The sequence below is a fragment of the Molossus molossus genome, unplaced genomic scaffold (genome assembly GCF_014108415.1).
Source record: "Molossus molossus isolate mMolMol1 unplaced genomic scaffold, mMolMol1.p scaffold_m16_p_21, whole genome shotgun sequence".
NCBI classification, from domain to species: Eukaryota; Metazoa; Chordata; class Mammalia; order Chiroptera; family Molossidae; genus Molossus; species Molossus molossus.
Window position 1 is genome coordinate 12,750,663 of NW_023425357.1, and position 15,316 is coordinate 12,765,978.

General features: G+C 43.1%; 1 protein-coding gene across 1 annotated transcript; it reads left to right on the forward strand.

Annotated features, from left to right (window-relative positions):
- The first annotated feature begins 1,971 nt into the window (after positions 1 to 1,971).
- Positions 1,972 to 14,862, forward strand: CXCL17 (C-X-C motif chemokine ligand 17). Its single transcript, XM_036275769.1, has 4 exons — positions 1,972 to 2,120; positions 8,639 to 8,719; positions 9,364 to 9,465; positions 14,478 to 14,862. Exons 1-4 carry the CDS (start codon positions 2,042 to 2,044, stop codon positions 14,573 to 14,575), a joined length of 360 nt encoding a protein of 119 aa, XP_036131662.1. The 5' UTR covers positions 1,972 to 2,041; the 3' UTR covers positions 14,576 to 14,862.
- The last annotated feature ends 454 nt before the right edge of the window (positions 14,863 to 15,316 follow it).

Genomic DNA, 15,316 nt, shown 5'->3' on the forward strand with positions numbered 1-15,316 from the left:
GTACATGCCCTTAGTGGGAACCGAACCCAGGTCTCTCTGGACAGCAGGCCAACACTCTAACTGCTGAGCCAAACCAGCCAGGCACCTCCTGCTATTTCTGAAACTTGATTCCACTTATATCTCAGGTTTTATGAAGTGTATGTCATCTCCCTGGTTAGAGTTGAGCCTCGTAAAGACAGAGACAATTATTAGAATTTTCCAGAGAGAAACCACATCAGCGGTTTATTTATTTATTTTTTTTTACTTTTTTTTTTTTTTAATCCTCACCCAAGGACATTTTTTGTTCAGATAGAGTGGGAGGAAAAGAGAGGAAGAGAGAGAGAGAGAAACATCGATGTGAAAGGGACACATCGAGTAGCTGCCACCCGCATGACCAACCAGGGCCGGGGACAAACTGCAACCGAGGTACATGCCCTTAGCGGGAACCGAACCCGGGTCTCTCGGGACCGCAGGCCGACGCTCTAACCGCTGAGCCAAACCGGCCAGGGCGACATCAGTGGTTTATATCAAACCAAGCTCAGGCCAAGCCCTAGCCTTCAACTGGAGGACATTCTCTACTGCCTAGCACAGTGCCTGGCCCCCTGCAGGCAATTTATAAACTTTGTAGTAGCAAAGACTACAATCAACTCTACAACTTGTCCATAGGCAGGGATAATCTGAAAATTGAGAGCTTAAGAATGATCAGCCTTGGCTGGTTTGGCTCAGTGGTTTGGCCCACGGACCAGAGAGTCTCAGGTTCAATTCTAGTCAAGGGCATGTACCTTGGTTGTGGTTCTATCCTTGGTCCTGATGGGGGTTGTGTGGGCGGTACCCAATCTATGTGTCTATCTCACATTAATGTTTCTTTCTCTCCCTCCCTCTCTACCTGAAAATCAATGGAAAAATATCCTCAGGTGAGGATTAAAAAAGAAAGAAAGAAAGAATGATCAAACAAAAATGTAAAATAATCTGGCTCATGCCTTGCCTCTTCCCTCCTCTTAGGTGAAACCAAGTCATACCACCTTTACTCACTCCTGCCTGGAGACTTCCTTGTTACCTTTCCCCTGGCTCCCACAAATATCACCCAGTTCAAGCTTGGCCTCTCCCCTTTCTTTGAGTACATTTCCTAAAGTCTCTGGAGTAACTCAAGGTGAGTAAGTGCTAATAATCTGTAACTCTTAGTGTTTGCTCTAAGCAGTAGAACCTTTATTTGCTTTAGGCTATTTCCAAACAAGGCCTGGAGCCAAGAGCCCCAGTGGTCTGGGAAAACACCTTTGCCTCTGTGGTTCCTGTTTCTCAAACCCTCCTGGACCTGAAGTCCTGAGGGTCTTCCACCAACCCAGCTCCCTCTCCTTTAGGCTGGAGTAAATAAACCACCTTCCTGACCAATATGGAGGCCTGGCCAGACCCACTGCTCCAGTGTTTCTGTCAAGAGAGTATATATAGCCTCTCCTCCTTGATCCTGTGTGCTTTCCACCTTCTGTAAATTGGTGGAAACTGTAAACAGAGTGAGGACAGGACATGTCCCCAGGCAACAACACCACTATTGCTGATACTGTTTGCCAATGATGGGAGTGGGAACACACAGAGGGAGTGGGAACCCACCATGTCATCCTCTCTTTTGCCCATCCTGTGTACTCACTTTCCTGCCAGATGTTAAGCTACAAGAGTCACTGAAAGGTATAAGGAAATTCAAAGGAGCAAAAAGGCTTGGGGAAGAAATCTTAACACATTGAGGGTTATGGAGGCGGGAAGTAGGAGGGGAGGAAAGAAATACTGCTGCCAAGTTATCGGTTACTTATGTTCTTAAGAATGCTTCATGGCTTTTGTTTGGCCAGTTTTACCTCCTAGATTCCCGTAAAACACATGGTTCAACCTGTTACCTAACAAGGTCAGCGTCATTTAGCTGATCTCGCCCTCCAATGGGAACACTGGCCTGGGATTAAAGCACAAACCTACAAGCCAAGTACAGAGGCCTGAGCCATCCCAAGAAGTCCGGAGCTTCTAACTGGAAACCTTCCACACCCTCTTCAAGGGATTTACAGCATCGCCAACAGTCACAATGAAAGTTCTAATCTCTTCCCTCCTTCTGTTGCTGCCACTAATGCTGATGTCCGTGGTCTCTAGCAACCCAAATTCAGGTAAATAAAATTAATTTTCTATAAAAGGGGGAAAGGGGGGGGAGAATGTGGTAAAACAGAAAAGAAAATGTAGCCCAAAAAATGCATTAAAATGTAGCTCCTTTTAGCTACAGGGATTTGGGGCCAGTTAGCCTATCTCAATGCCTCTTTCCTCATTTACAAAAGGGAGAAAACTGTACTTACATCCAAAGAAAGTTGAGAGTTAAATGAGATCATGTATATGAAAATGTCTGAAACTGTAGCTGACAAAGAAAATTTTTTTAAAAGTTAGCTCAACAAAGATCTACTCCCTTACTTTTCCCCCAATCCCTCTTCCCGCAGAGTAATGAATTTCCCCAAGGCCAATCTTGGTGGCAGTGGTGTAAAGGTGCTGAGGGCAACTGCACATTTGCAGAAAATAAGGAAGTCCTTGCTTGTATTCTTTTTTTTCTTTTTTTTTTAATCCTCACCAGAGGACATTTTTCCATTTTTTGTTCAGGTAGAGTGGGAGGGAGAGAGAGGAACAGAGAGAGAGAGAGAAACATCGATGCGAAAGGAACACATCGAGTGGCTGCCACCCGCACAACCGACCAGGGCCGGGGACAAACTGCAACCGAGGTCCGTGCCCCTAGTGGGAACCGAACCTGGGTCTCTCAGGACCGCAGGCCGACGCTCTAACTGCTGAGCCAAACTGGCCAGAGCTTGCTTGTATTCTTTATAGTGCACCAGACACCCCACCAGCACTTATAATGCTACTTAATGGCAAAGAAATAAACTAGAAACATCATACCACCAGATAGCATCCATATTTGAAGTGTTAGCCATATCAAGCCCTATTTTTTTTTTTTATCCTCACACAGGACACTTTTTTGCATTTATCTTCAGGCAGAGCAGGAGGAAGAGAGAGAGAGAGAAACATCTACGCGAGAGAGACACATCGAGTGGTTGCCACCCAACCGGGGCCGGGGACAAACTGCATCCGAGGTACGCACCCGCAGCGGGAACCGAACCAGGGACTCTCCGGTCCATGGGCCAAGGCTCTAACCACTGAGCAAAACCAGCCAGGACCCAAGCCCTATTTTAATAGCTCACCTTTTGGGAAGCAGACTCTTCTTGGTTAGGATGTTTGAATCAGCACCAGTGATCTAGCCCTTAGCAGAACAACCATGCAGAAGAGAGCTCATCCCCATGTATGTTTCTGCTTGAAAGAACTTTTTTCCCAAGGGCTACCTTGAGGTGAAATAGTTTTGTTACATACTCAGCATGAACTTGGTCCTAAAATTAAGAGTTCACCCTACTCTACCCCAATTTCAATCTTCTTCTTCCTTGTAGAGAGAGTTTTCTGAGGCCTAGCCCACCATTCTGGAAGAGAAGGCTTTTCCATCACTGACAGACACCAAGGCTAGAATACTAAACCTAGAGTCCTCAGCCTGGATTCCACCTCTTTCACTCTCTAACAAATGCTCTATGCTCCACCTAAACTAGACTGTTGGTGCCCTGGCCGGTTTGGCTCAGCGGTTGGAGCGTCGGCCTGCGGTCCTGAGAGATCCAGGTTCGGTTCCCGCTAAGGGCACGTACCTCGGTTGCAGTTTGTCCCCGGCCCTGGTTGAGTCATGTGGGTGGTAACCACTTGATGTGTCCCTTTCACGTCGATGTTTCTCTCTCTCTCCCTCCCACTCTATCTGAACAAAATATCGAAAAAATTTCCTGGGGTGAGGATTAAATAAGTAAATAAAACAATAAAAACTATCATGTACTAAACATCTGCTTGGGCACTGGGCGCCCACAGTATCTCATTTTTTCCTAACAACTCTGCAAGGTAGATACTCCAGTACTGGTTTTACAAATGAGAGAACCAATGATCAAAGAACCTAAGTGACTTGTCCAAGACTACACAGTTAAGTGGCAGAGCAAGCAGTTAACCCCAGAACCATGTGGACAGTCTATGCTTATCCCACTGTGTCAGTATTTTCCAAAACTGACTGTAGATGAAATATAGAGTAGATTTACTTTAATAGTTATGTTTATTTTAATGCATGTTAGAAAAAAATCTAAGCATGTAATCAAATACATAATCTCACAAATAATATTGATAGGATAGGCTGTTTTTATTTTATTTATTTTTAATCCTCACCTGAGGATATATGTTTTTTCTATGTATCTTCAGATAGAGTGAGAGAGAAGGAGAAAAGGAGAGAGAGAGAAACATCGACATTAGAGGGACACATCAACTGACTGCCTCCCACACAACCCCGACCAGGGCCAGGGATGAACCGCAACCGATGTACATGCCCTTGACTGAAATCAAACCTGTGACCCATTGGTCTGTGGGCCGACACGTCAACCGCTGAGCCAAACCAGCCAGGGTGGGATAAGGCTGTTATGTAAATTAAAAGAGAAAATATGAAGTAAACAATAGTAGAGGTGGTACAAGCTATACTAGAATCATAAAGGTGGTCCATAAATGCTATAGCAACATACAGTTTCATTTTCAGTCACACTGTGATATTGGAGTCAAATAGGGCTGCAGAAAATACAACTCTTGGACCTGAATTTTAGCTCTAGATGTATCTCCATTACCTTTATGAACTTGGCCTTTTCGTTAACTCCCTCTGGGCCTCAGTTCCTTCATCTGAAAAATAAGAGGTAGTGATTTAGTTAATTAGTACTATTTATATTTATTTGTTTGTTTGTTTGTTTGTTTGTTTGTTTGTTTGTTTTAATCCTCACCGGAGGACACTTTTGCATTTATCTTCAGATAGAGTGGGAAGGAGAGAGAGAGAGAAACATCAACGTGAGAGAGACACATTGAGTGGCTGCCACCCACACGACATCAACCGGGGCCAGGGACAAACTGCAACCGAGGTACAAGCCCTTAGTGGAAACCAAACCTGGAACTCTCCAGTCCACAGGCCAATGCTCTAACCACTGAGAAAACTGGCCAGGGCAATTAGTACGGTCTTTTTAAAAGCAATTTGGGGACCTGGCCGGGTAGCTCTGTTGGTTGGAGCATCATCCCAATGCGTTAAGGGGCGGATTTGATCCCAGGTCAGGGCACACACAATAATTAACCAATGAATGCAAAGTAAGTGGAACAACAGACTGATGTTTCTCTCTCAACAGATCGATGTTTTTTCTCTTCCCCCCTCTCTCTAAAATCAATAGATTTTTAAAAATAAAAGCAATTGGGTAATGATATCAAGAAACACAGAACTGTTTTTTGTTGTTTTGTTGTTGTTTTTTTAATCCTCACCTGAGAACATGTTTTTGATATTTTGTTCAGATAGAGTGTGAGGGAGAGAGAGAGACAGAAACATCGATGTGAAAGGAACACATTGAGTGGTCGCCACCCACACGACCCAATCAGGGCCGGGGACAAACTGCAACCGAGGTACGTGCCCTTAGCAGGAACCAAACCCGGGTCTCTCCAGACCGCAGGCCAATGCTCTAACCGCTGAGCCAAACCGGCCAGGGCCAGAACTGTTTTTTTACTTTTGACGCAGAAATTCCATTTTAGGAAATTTTGCCCAAGATAATACAAAATTTGGAAAACAGTTACAAGCACACAGAAATTTATCAATATACAAAAATAAAGCAATCTAACTATTCAGCAACAGGAGAACAGTTAAGTAAGTTGGAGCACATATACTTGTTGGGAGTGTTGTGTCATCATTAAAAATGAAGATGACAGCCCCGGCCGGTTTGGCTCAGCGGTTAGAGCGTCGGCCCGCGGTCCAGAGAGACCTGGGTCGATTCCTGCTAAGGGCACATACCTCGGTTGCAATTTGTCCCTGGCCCTGGTTGGTCGTGCGGGTGGCAGCCACTTGATGTGTCCCTTTCACGTGGATGCTCTCTCTCTCTCTCTCTCTCTCTCTCTCTCTCTCTCTCTTCTTCTCTCTCCCTCCCACTCTATCTGAACAAAAAATGGAAGAAAATGTCCTCGGGTGAGAATAGAAAAAAAAATGAAGATGACATTGCAAAGTGCTTATAAAGTAAAAAGAAATTTGTTCATTTACTATGGTTATCACTATATAAAGAAAATCATATGCAGGAAACATGCCAATATACCAACAGTTGGTAAGAGTACATATTTTTTTATTTGTACTTTCTAGATTTTCTCTAATGTAGTGATATTACATTTAGAATGAAAAAAAAAAAGACTTTTCAATGAAGCGATCCAACCAAGATTCCTCTGGCTCTATTATTCTGTGGCTTTTCCCTGTAACTAAGAGAAGTCAGGTGAGAATAAAATATTAGAAAAGTTTAGATGGCAGGGGCTCTGCCTGTTTGAATTACTTGAACAGCACATGAAAACATTTAGAAACTAGCATTTGAGGAAATGATGCAACATCCTCCACTTATGCGGCAGAAAGGGCACAAGTCTGAGAAACAGGAGAACTGAACTGAACCAGATGATCTCTAAGGGCCCTCTCTAGACAAATTGTCTGTTCACTTATTGAACAAATATTTACCAAGTGCCTACCATGTGTCAGGAACCATTCAGCTGAATGACTACTGAGCTACTGGTTCAGAATCTAGAAGGGGAAAATATTTTTAGTTTGCAAGGGCTGCCATAACAAAATACCATAGACTGGGTGGCTTAAACAACAAAAATTTACTGTCTCAGAGTTCTAGAAGCTAGAAGTCCAAGAGCAATGTGTTAAATTGGGTTTCTCCTGAGGCCTCTCTCCTAGACTTGCAGATGGACCCCTCCTTGGTCATTCCTCTTCACAAATACATCCATGGTGTTTCTTTGTGTGTTAAAATGTCTTTTTATTTTAAAATTTTTTTTCTTTATTGAATTTTAGAGAGAGAGGAAGGGAGAGGGAGAGAGAGATAGAAATATCGATGAGAAAACATCGATTAGCTGCCTCCTGCATGCCCCCCACTAGGGACTGGGCCCACAACCTGGGCATATACCCTGACTGGGGATCGAACCAGCGACCTCTTGGTACATGGGTCGATGCTCAACCACTGAGCCATACCAGCTGGGCAAATGTCTTCTTATAAGGACTCCAACCAGATTGGATTAGGGCCCACCAAAACAGCCTCATTTTAATCCAATCACCTCTTTAATGGCCCTATCTCCAAATACAGTTATTCTGAGGTACTGAGGATTAGAGTTTCAACATGAATTTTGGGAGGGACACAATTCAGGTCACAACGTGTTTTATTATTATTATTATTTTAATGTTGAGTTTCTTTTTTTTTCTTTATTGACTTTAGAGAGAGGAAGGGACAGGGAGCAAGAGATAGAAACATCAATGAAAGAGAACACTGATTGGCCACCTCCTGCATGCCCCCCACTGGGGATTTGGCCCACAATTTGGGCATGTGTCCTGACCAGGAATCAAACTGGCGACCTCTTGGTGTATGGGTCAACACTCAACCACTGAGCTACACTGGCCAGGCTCACAACATAGTTTAAACAACAAACTATAATTGTGCAATAATAGAACTGCATTCAAATATGATAGGGAACCACGTGAAGGCATAATTAATTCCGACAGGAATATCAGAAACTACTATACAGAGGACGTATCACCTGGGCCTAGTTCTAGTTCCAGAATCTTAGATATAAACCATCATCCCTGATTGTCATAAAAATATTTTAGGTATTACAAAATGGGAATAAGACAGCATCAGGTGATAAGACATACCTGAATAGAGGTCAAAAGAGAAATGGCAGCCCTGACCGGTTTGGCTCAGCAGTTGGAGCATCGACCTGCGGACCAGAGAGTCCGGGTTCAGTTCCCGCTAGGGGCACGTACCAAAAAAAGAGAGAGAGAGAAATGGCTTTGCCCTGGCCGGTTTGCAAAGTGGTTAGAGCATAGGCCTGCAGACCAGAGTCCCAGGTTTGATTCCCACTAAGGGCACGTACCTCAGTTGTGGTTTGTCCTCGACCCAAGTTGGGGTCATGGGGGTGCAAACAATTGATGTGTCTCTCTCACATCGTTCTCTCTCTCTCTCTCTCTCTCTCTCTCTCTCTCTCTCTCTCTCTCTCTCTCTCCCTCCTTCCCTCTCCCTCCATTCTATCTGAAGATAAATGCAAAAATGTCCTCGGGTGAGGATAAAAAAGAGAAATGGCTTTTGTTCCAGGGGAGCAAAGGTAAATGCCATCTTTTTATAGTTGAACTGGGAATAGGGATTCAAATACAGCAAACTTTGAGGTCAGGTGAAGATCCTGACGGGTTTATGGAATAATCTGTTCATTCCTTAAGTTATGAGGATATTAATGTGTGGTTGGGGGGTAAGGTCTTGATTAAGCCCCACCTCAGACCTCTCTTCCATCTAGAAGCCATTCTTTCTCCACCTACCTCCAGCTAAGCTTTTCTCTAGGCCGAAATTTTCAACCTCAATTCCTTATCCATTTAAAATACTCTTCTCTTGAGTACTTGAGTTAAAATACTTCTAGATCCCTAAGTAAAAAAGGAAGAGAAATGGAACTGAGATAAACTAGGCAACACAATGCTGGGGGACCATTTCTGTTGGCCCTTTCCCTTTCCAGTATCTGGAAGTGACCTGTTTCCTTCCAACAGGGGTCGCCAGAGGCCATAGGGACAAACGCCAGGGTTCTGGGAGGTGGCTCCAGGAAGGCGGCCAAGAATGTGAGTGCAAAGGTCAGTAACTCAGTATCAACAAGAGCAATGCACCATCGATACCCTAACTCACTCCCTTGAGTCCCTGAGAGCAGTACAGAACTTTTCGGAGCTGAGTCATCCAATCCCCTCTCCATCAGCCCACCACATTCAGCACCAATACTTGTTTTCTTCCCAAGTCTCCGGAGAGGACTGGACTCCTCCAAGGTCCAGGGGAGAGCTGGCTAAATTTCTGCCTGCCTCCTCCCCCATACTCTTCCCCTAAGAACCCAGGGCTGCCTTCCAAAAGCTTCCTGGATCTTATTCTCAAATTTATTTTTACTCACAGATAAGACTGAAACCAGAGAGGCAGAATGGCTTGCCCCAGGTAAAGCACTACTAGAAGGCTGACACTTAGGTCTTATTTCTCATTTTTTAGTCTCCCTAATGATATCCTGCCACCCTCTCCACACCTGCCACCAGATTCTTGCCAACACAGGTCGGGAAAAACTGCTCAGAAATATATATATACATTGTAACTGGATATCTCCATTGTTCCATGTTGACCCTTTCCCCCATCCCACTGCAGTATGAAAAAGCAAAGAAGATGGCAAGTAAAGCCCTGCCCTACTCCCTACGCCCAAACATGTAACCCTCCCATCTAAGTAGCAACCCTATTATTTCAGACTGGTTCCTGAGAGCTCCTAAGAGAAAACTCATGGCAGTGCCCAGGCTGCCAAAGAAGCGATGTCCCTGTGATCATTTCAAGGGCAATGTGAAGAAAACCAGTAAGTTTCAAAAGAATGACCTTCTTAAACCACAGTCACTCAGTGGAATCAACTAGGGAAAAGCGGGGGTGAAATGAAGCCCAGGGTAAACATCTCAGTCCTTTCTACTAATGTCAGTTTGTGGGGAAACAGGAAGAGGAAGAAAAACAGATACAATTCTCCCAATAGAAAGGCTTAACCAAAGTCTTAGATTTTAGAACCCCATTGCTTATCTAAGTGGAGGGAAATAGGGCTGTTGGGGACCTGGTCGTTGATCTCTGAAAATGACACCAGTGTCAATGTCAAACAGAATGTGATTCCTCCCTAGTCTAGCAGTTGTGTTTGGTTGTGTTCTATTTTTTCTTTATTGATTTTAGAGAGAGAGGAAGTGAGAGGGAGAGATAGAAATATCAATGAGAGAGAACATTGATCGGCTGCCTTCTGTATGCCCACTATTGGGGATCGGGCCCACAACCTGGGCATTACTTTTATATGACATTTAAAAACTGCTAGACTAGCCCTGGCCAGTTTGGCTCAGCAGTTAGAGCGTTGGCCATGGACCAGAGAGGCCTGGGTTTGGTTCCCGCTAAGGGCACATACTTCGGTTGCAGTTTGTCCCTGGCCCCAATTGGGGCCATGTGGGTGGCAGCCACTTGATGTGTCTCTCTCACATTGATGTTTCTCTTTCTCTTCCACCCTCTCTTCCTAAAGATAAATGTAAAAATGTCCTCAGGTGAGGATAAAAAAAAAAGTCAACTGGCAAATGTTAAACTTATTGATATTATGATAGTATTAAAAATGAGATAAATCAGAATCCTTATCACTGTTGATGGAAGTAAAATACTTTTTTTTTTGTGGTATGTGCCCCTAGCAGGAACCGAACCCGGGACTCTCTGGTGCGCAGGCCAACACTCAACCGCTGAGCCAAACTGGCCAGGGCAAAATAGTTTATTTGTACTACTTATCAAAAATTTAAATGTGTGTACCCCCAGTAATTTCACTTCAAGATATCTCGAGTATAGAATACTAGCATGAATACCCAAAGATGATTGATTGATTGATTGATTGATAGATAGATAGACAGATAGACAAGAATACTAATTGTAGCCATGTTTGTATTAACAAATAAATTAACATTTTAAATGTTCATCAAAAGCAAATAGGAAAATTCTGCAGTTGTCAAAAATAATAATAAAAATAATAAATTATGCGTTGATCAGAAATATATGCACAATATGTTAAATTAAAAAAAAGAAGCAGAGACCCCTACTTCTCACTCTTCACAAAAATAAATTTCAAGTGGATTAAAGATCTAAATTTGAGCCCTGCTGGGCAGCCCATCTGGCTGGAGCATCATTCCATACACCAAAAGACTGCAGGTTTGATTGCTGGTCAGGGCACATACCTAGGTTGTAGGTTCAATCCTGGGTCAGAGAACACATAGGAAGATTGATGTTTCTCTTTCATATCAATGCCCCCCCCCCCCCGTCTTTCTCTTAAATCAATTACATACCCTCAGGTGAGGATAAAAAAATCTAAATTTGAGAGACAAAAAAGAATGACTATAGAATTGAAGAATGATTATAAAAAAATAATTTCTGGCCCTGTCCCGTTTGGCTCAGCGGTTAGAGCGTCGGCCTGTGGTTCAGAGAGACCCGTGTTCGGTTCCCGCTAAGGGCACGTACCTCCGTTGCAGTTTGCCCCTGGCCCTGGTTGGTCATGCGAGTGGCAGCCACTCAATCAATGTGTCCCTTTCACGTTGATGTTTCTCTCTCTCTTCCTCTCTCTCCCTCCCACTTTATCTGAACAAAAAATGGAAAAATGTCTTCAGGTGAGGATAAAAGAAATAATAATAATTTCTGTTTTCCTTTTAACTATTATTTATTCTTATTCTAGATGGAAATACTTAAGAATAAAATCACATTTTTATTTATTTATCTTTTTTTTTTTTTTTTTTTTATCCTCACCTGAGGACATTTTTCCATATTTTTTTCAGATAGAGTGGGAGGAAGAGAGAGAGAGAGAGAGAAGCATCGATGTGAAAGGGACACATCAAGTGGTTGCCGCCCGCACTACCCAACCAGGGCTGGGGACAAACTGCAACCGAGGTACGTGCCCTTAATGGGAATCGAACCTGGGTCTCTCTGGACCACAGGCGGATGCTCACCGCTGAGCCAAACTGGCCAGGGCACATTTTTATTTATTTATTTATTTATTTATTTTTCTTTATTGGTTTTTAATTAATTTATTTATTTAATTTAGTGATTTTTAGAGAGAGAGAGGAAAAAAGAAGGAGATAGAAACATTGATGAAAGAGAACATTGATAAGAGAGAACATCAATTGGCCACCTCTTGCATGCCCCCCACTGGGGACTGTGCCCACAACCTGGGCATGTGTCCTGACCAAGAATCGAACTGGTGACCTCTTGGTGCATGGGTCGATGCTCAACCACTGAGCTACACCGCCCAGACTCTTTATTGGTTTTTATTTATTTTTATATTTTTATCCTCACCCGAGATCATGGTAGGGAGAGAGAGAGAGAAACATAGACGTGAAAGGGCCCCATCGAGTGGTCGCCACCTGCACGACCCAACCAGGGCCAGGGACAAACTGCAACCGAGGTACGTGCCCTTAGCAGGAACCGAACCTGGGTCTCTCTGGACCGCAGGCTAACGCTCTAACTGCTGAGCCAAACCAGCCAGGGCTCTTTATTGGTTATTAGAGAGAGAGGAAGGGAGAGGGGGAGAGAGAGAAAGAAACATCAATGAGAGAGAACATCGATTGGCCGCCTCCATCAGCCCCCCACTGGGGACTGGGCCCACAACCTGGGCATGTGGCCTGACCAGGAATCGAACTGGCGACCTCTTGGTGCATGGGTGGATGCTCAACCACTGAGCCACACCAGCCAGGCTAAAATTGCATTTTTATAATTAAATTTAAAAATTAACAGATAAGCCCTGGCCGGTTTGGCTCAGCAGTTGGAGCATCAGCCTGTGGACCAGAGAGTCCTGGGTTCAGTTCCTGCTAGGGGCATGTACCAAAAAATAAATTTGAGAGACAAGTTTATAATGGAATATAGGAAAATATATTTATGACTTTGGGACAGGAAAGGATTTCTTAAATAAGACACAAAAAATGTAAGCCATTAACAAAAAGATTAATAAACCTGAATTCATTGAAGTTAAGAAATTTTGGCCATCAAAAGAATAAAATGACTATCTAAAAGTAGGAGATGAGCCCTGGCCGATTAGGCTCAGCAGTTAGACCATCAGCCCAGGGACCAAAGAGCTGTGGGTTTAATTCCTGGTCAAGAGCATGTACCTAGGTTGTAGGTTCGATCCCTGGCCCTGGTTGGGGTCATGTGGGAGGCTACCAATCAACGTGTCTCTCTCACATTGATGTTCTCTTCCTCTCTCTCTGAAAATCAATGGAGGAATATCCTCGTGTGAGGATTTAACAACAAATAAATAAATGTAGGAGATGATATCTGCAATATATAACCAACAAAGGATTAACATTCAGACTATATAAAGAATTCCTGCCCTGGCCGGTTTGGCTCAGCGGTTAGAGCATCGGCCTGCGGTCCCGAGAGACCAGGGTTCGGTTCCCGCTTAGGGCATGTACCTTGGTTGCAGTTTGTCCCCGGCCCTGGTTAGGTTGTGTGGGTGGCAACCACTCGATGTGTCCCTTTCACATCGATGTTTCTCTCTCTCTCTCTCCCTCCCACTCTATCTGAACAAAATATAAAATTAAAAAATGTCCTCGGGTGAGGATAAAAAAAAATAAAACAGATATCACTAAAAAACATCATATTGGCAAACATTTTAAAGTCTGACGATACCAAGTGTTGGCAAAGACTAGGGGACAAAGAAACTCTCATGTTGTGCTAATGAGAGTATAAATTGGTAAACTGCTTTGAAAAAGTGCTGGCAGTTATCTACTAAAGTTTAAGCTCTGTCATCAAGCAATTCCTCTCTTAAGTAACTACAAGAAATGCATGCTGATATACACCAGGAGACATGTACAAGAATTCATAGCAGCATTGCTTATAACTATCCCAAACTGAAAATTGACCAATAAATGGTGGCATATTCTAATATTATATATCAGTGAGAATAAAAAAACACATAACAATGTAAATGGGTCTTACAAACATAATGTTGAGTAAAAATAACCAAGACATGAGGAAATAGTTCCAGTATGACTTCATATAAATAAAGTTTTAAAATAGGCAAAATTAAACTAAATTATCTAGGAATACATAAGTAAGTGGTAAAACAGTAAAGAAAAAAGTAAATGCTTACTATAAAATCAGGGGGAGAGGGAGGATAGTGATCAGAAAAGGAGTGGGTTGCTGGCAATATTCTATTTATAGGTCTGGGTAGTAGTTTCATAAACATCTGCTTTATAACTGTTTATTGAACTGCACATATATGGTTTTATGGGCTCTTATAGATGTATAATATTTTGCAGTAAATATTTGTTAAAGGTGCAGAGCAAAACAATATATATAGTATAACCTCATTTTTATTTTTTAAAGTAAACGTACACACAAAAAGATATGGAAGACTATATAGTAAACTATGAACAGTAGTTCGCTCTGGGGAATGGGGAGTGGAATTGAGCAGCATTGTCCTTTTACATTTTTTACTGGATATAGTTTTTTATTTTAATTTTTTCCACTAGACGAGGCTTACTTTTATCATTTTAAAAGCTCTCATAAACCTGGTAGGTTTGGCTCAGCAGTCAGAGCATTGGCCTGAGGATTGTAGAATCACCGATTTGACTCCTGGTAGGGCACATACCTTGGTTGCAGGTTGCAGGTTTGATCCCCAGCCCCAGTCAGGGTCATGCAGGAGGCAACCAACTGATGTGACCACATCAATGTTTCTCTCTCTCTCTCTCCCTTCCTCCTTCCCACTGTATCTAAAAATGGAAAAATATCCTAGGTGAGGATTTTTTAAAAATCTCTCATAAAAATTAAATTTAACAAAATTTTAACACTAGTCTCACCCCTTTATTTTCACCCTAGGGCACCGAAGGCACCACAGGAAGCCAAACAAGCACTTCAGAGCCTGCCAGCAATTTATCAAACGCTGTCAGCTAGCAAGCTTTGCCCTGCCTCTATAGGACCTCTGACAGCCCACTCTCCCAATGAAACATTCTTAGTCAGGAAGGTAGTCAGCACACCTGGAGAATACTCTTCTCCCATCTCAAGCTCCCTCTCCCTGTCCCCACTCCCTAACTCATTCCAGTGTTCTCAAAAAGTGCTTTTCCCAAGATTATTTTGATTATTGCTCCCTCTAGTGCTTTCTCTTATCAGTCTTTTCCTGTGCCCTCTCATTACCCAGGCTTAATTTAGCTTAATTACCTGAAAGAAACCAGGAAATCTCAGTTTCGTATCTGGTTCCACCTGACGCATATAGAAGTCAATAAATATTTTTAAATGTAATAAGTCAAAGTCATTTTTTTAATGGGGTCTGGCCACTCACATTCAATTCAGATGACCCACTTTACCCTGTTTCTCCAAACTCAACTCACATTCTACTACATCTATACACACTTCTCCATCTCTTAGTCCCAGAGGACTAAGTTGGGATGCTGCCTATGAGAAAAAAAAACACATTTTTACTGCGTGGTGAGGGGGTGGGGCCCTATTTATGACACAAGAGGGCAAGCCCCTCCCCTATGGTAGTTGAGTGGTGGGCAATCAGCCTCCTCCTGTTTCTAATACATCCTCCTACAGCTGGAGGCACAGGAGTGAGGGCCAGCAGTGCCATAAAAAGACCAAGAATGCCAGGATAAAGGAGTGAAACCCGTAGAGAGGTGAAATCATGAGGAATCAATGAGGCATCTGTGACAAAGGAGGCC

Bases quoted from the DNA above. Each gene is read 5' to 3' on its own strand.
- CXCL17 (XM_036275769.1), top strand. From the start codon at position 2,042: ATGAAAGTTCTAATCTCTTCCCTCCTTCTGTTGCTGCCACTAATGCTG. The intron at 2,121-8,638 runs GTAAATAAAATT...TCCTTCCAACAG, and splicing joins CTCTAGCAACCCAAATTCAG to GGGTCGCCAGAGGCCATAGG. The intron at 9,466-14,477 runs GTAAGTTTCAAA...TTTTCACCCTAG, and splicing joins GGGCAATGTGAAGAAAACCA to GGCACCGAAGGCACCACAGG.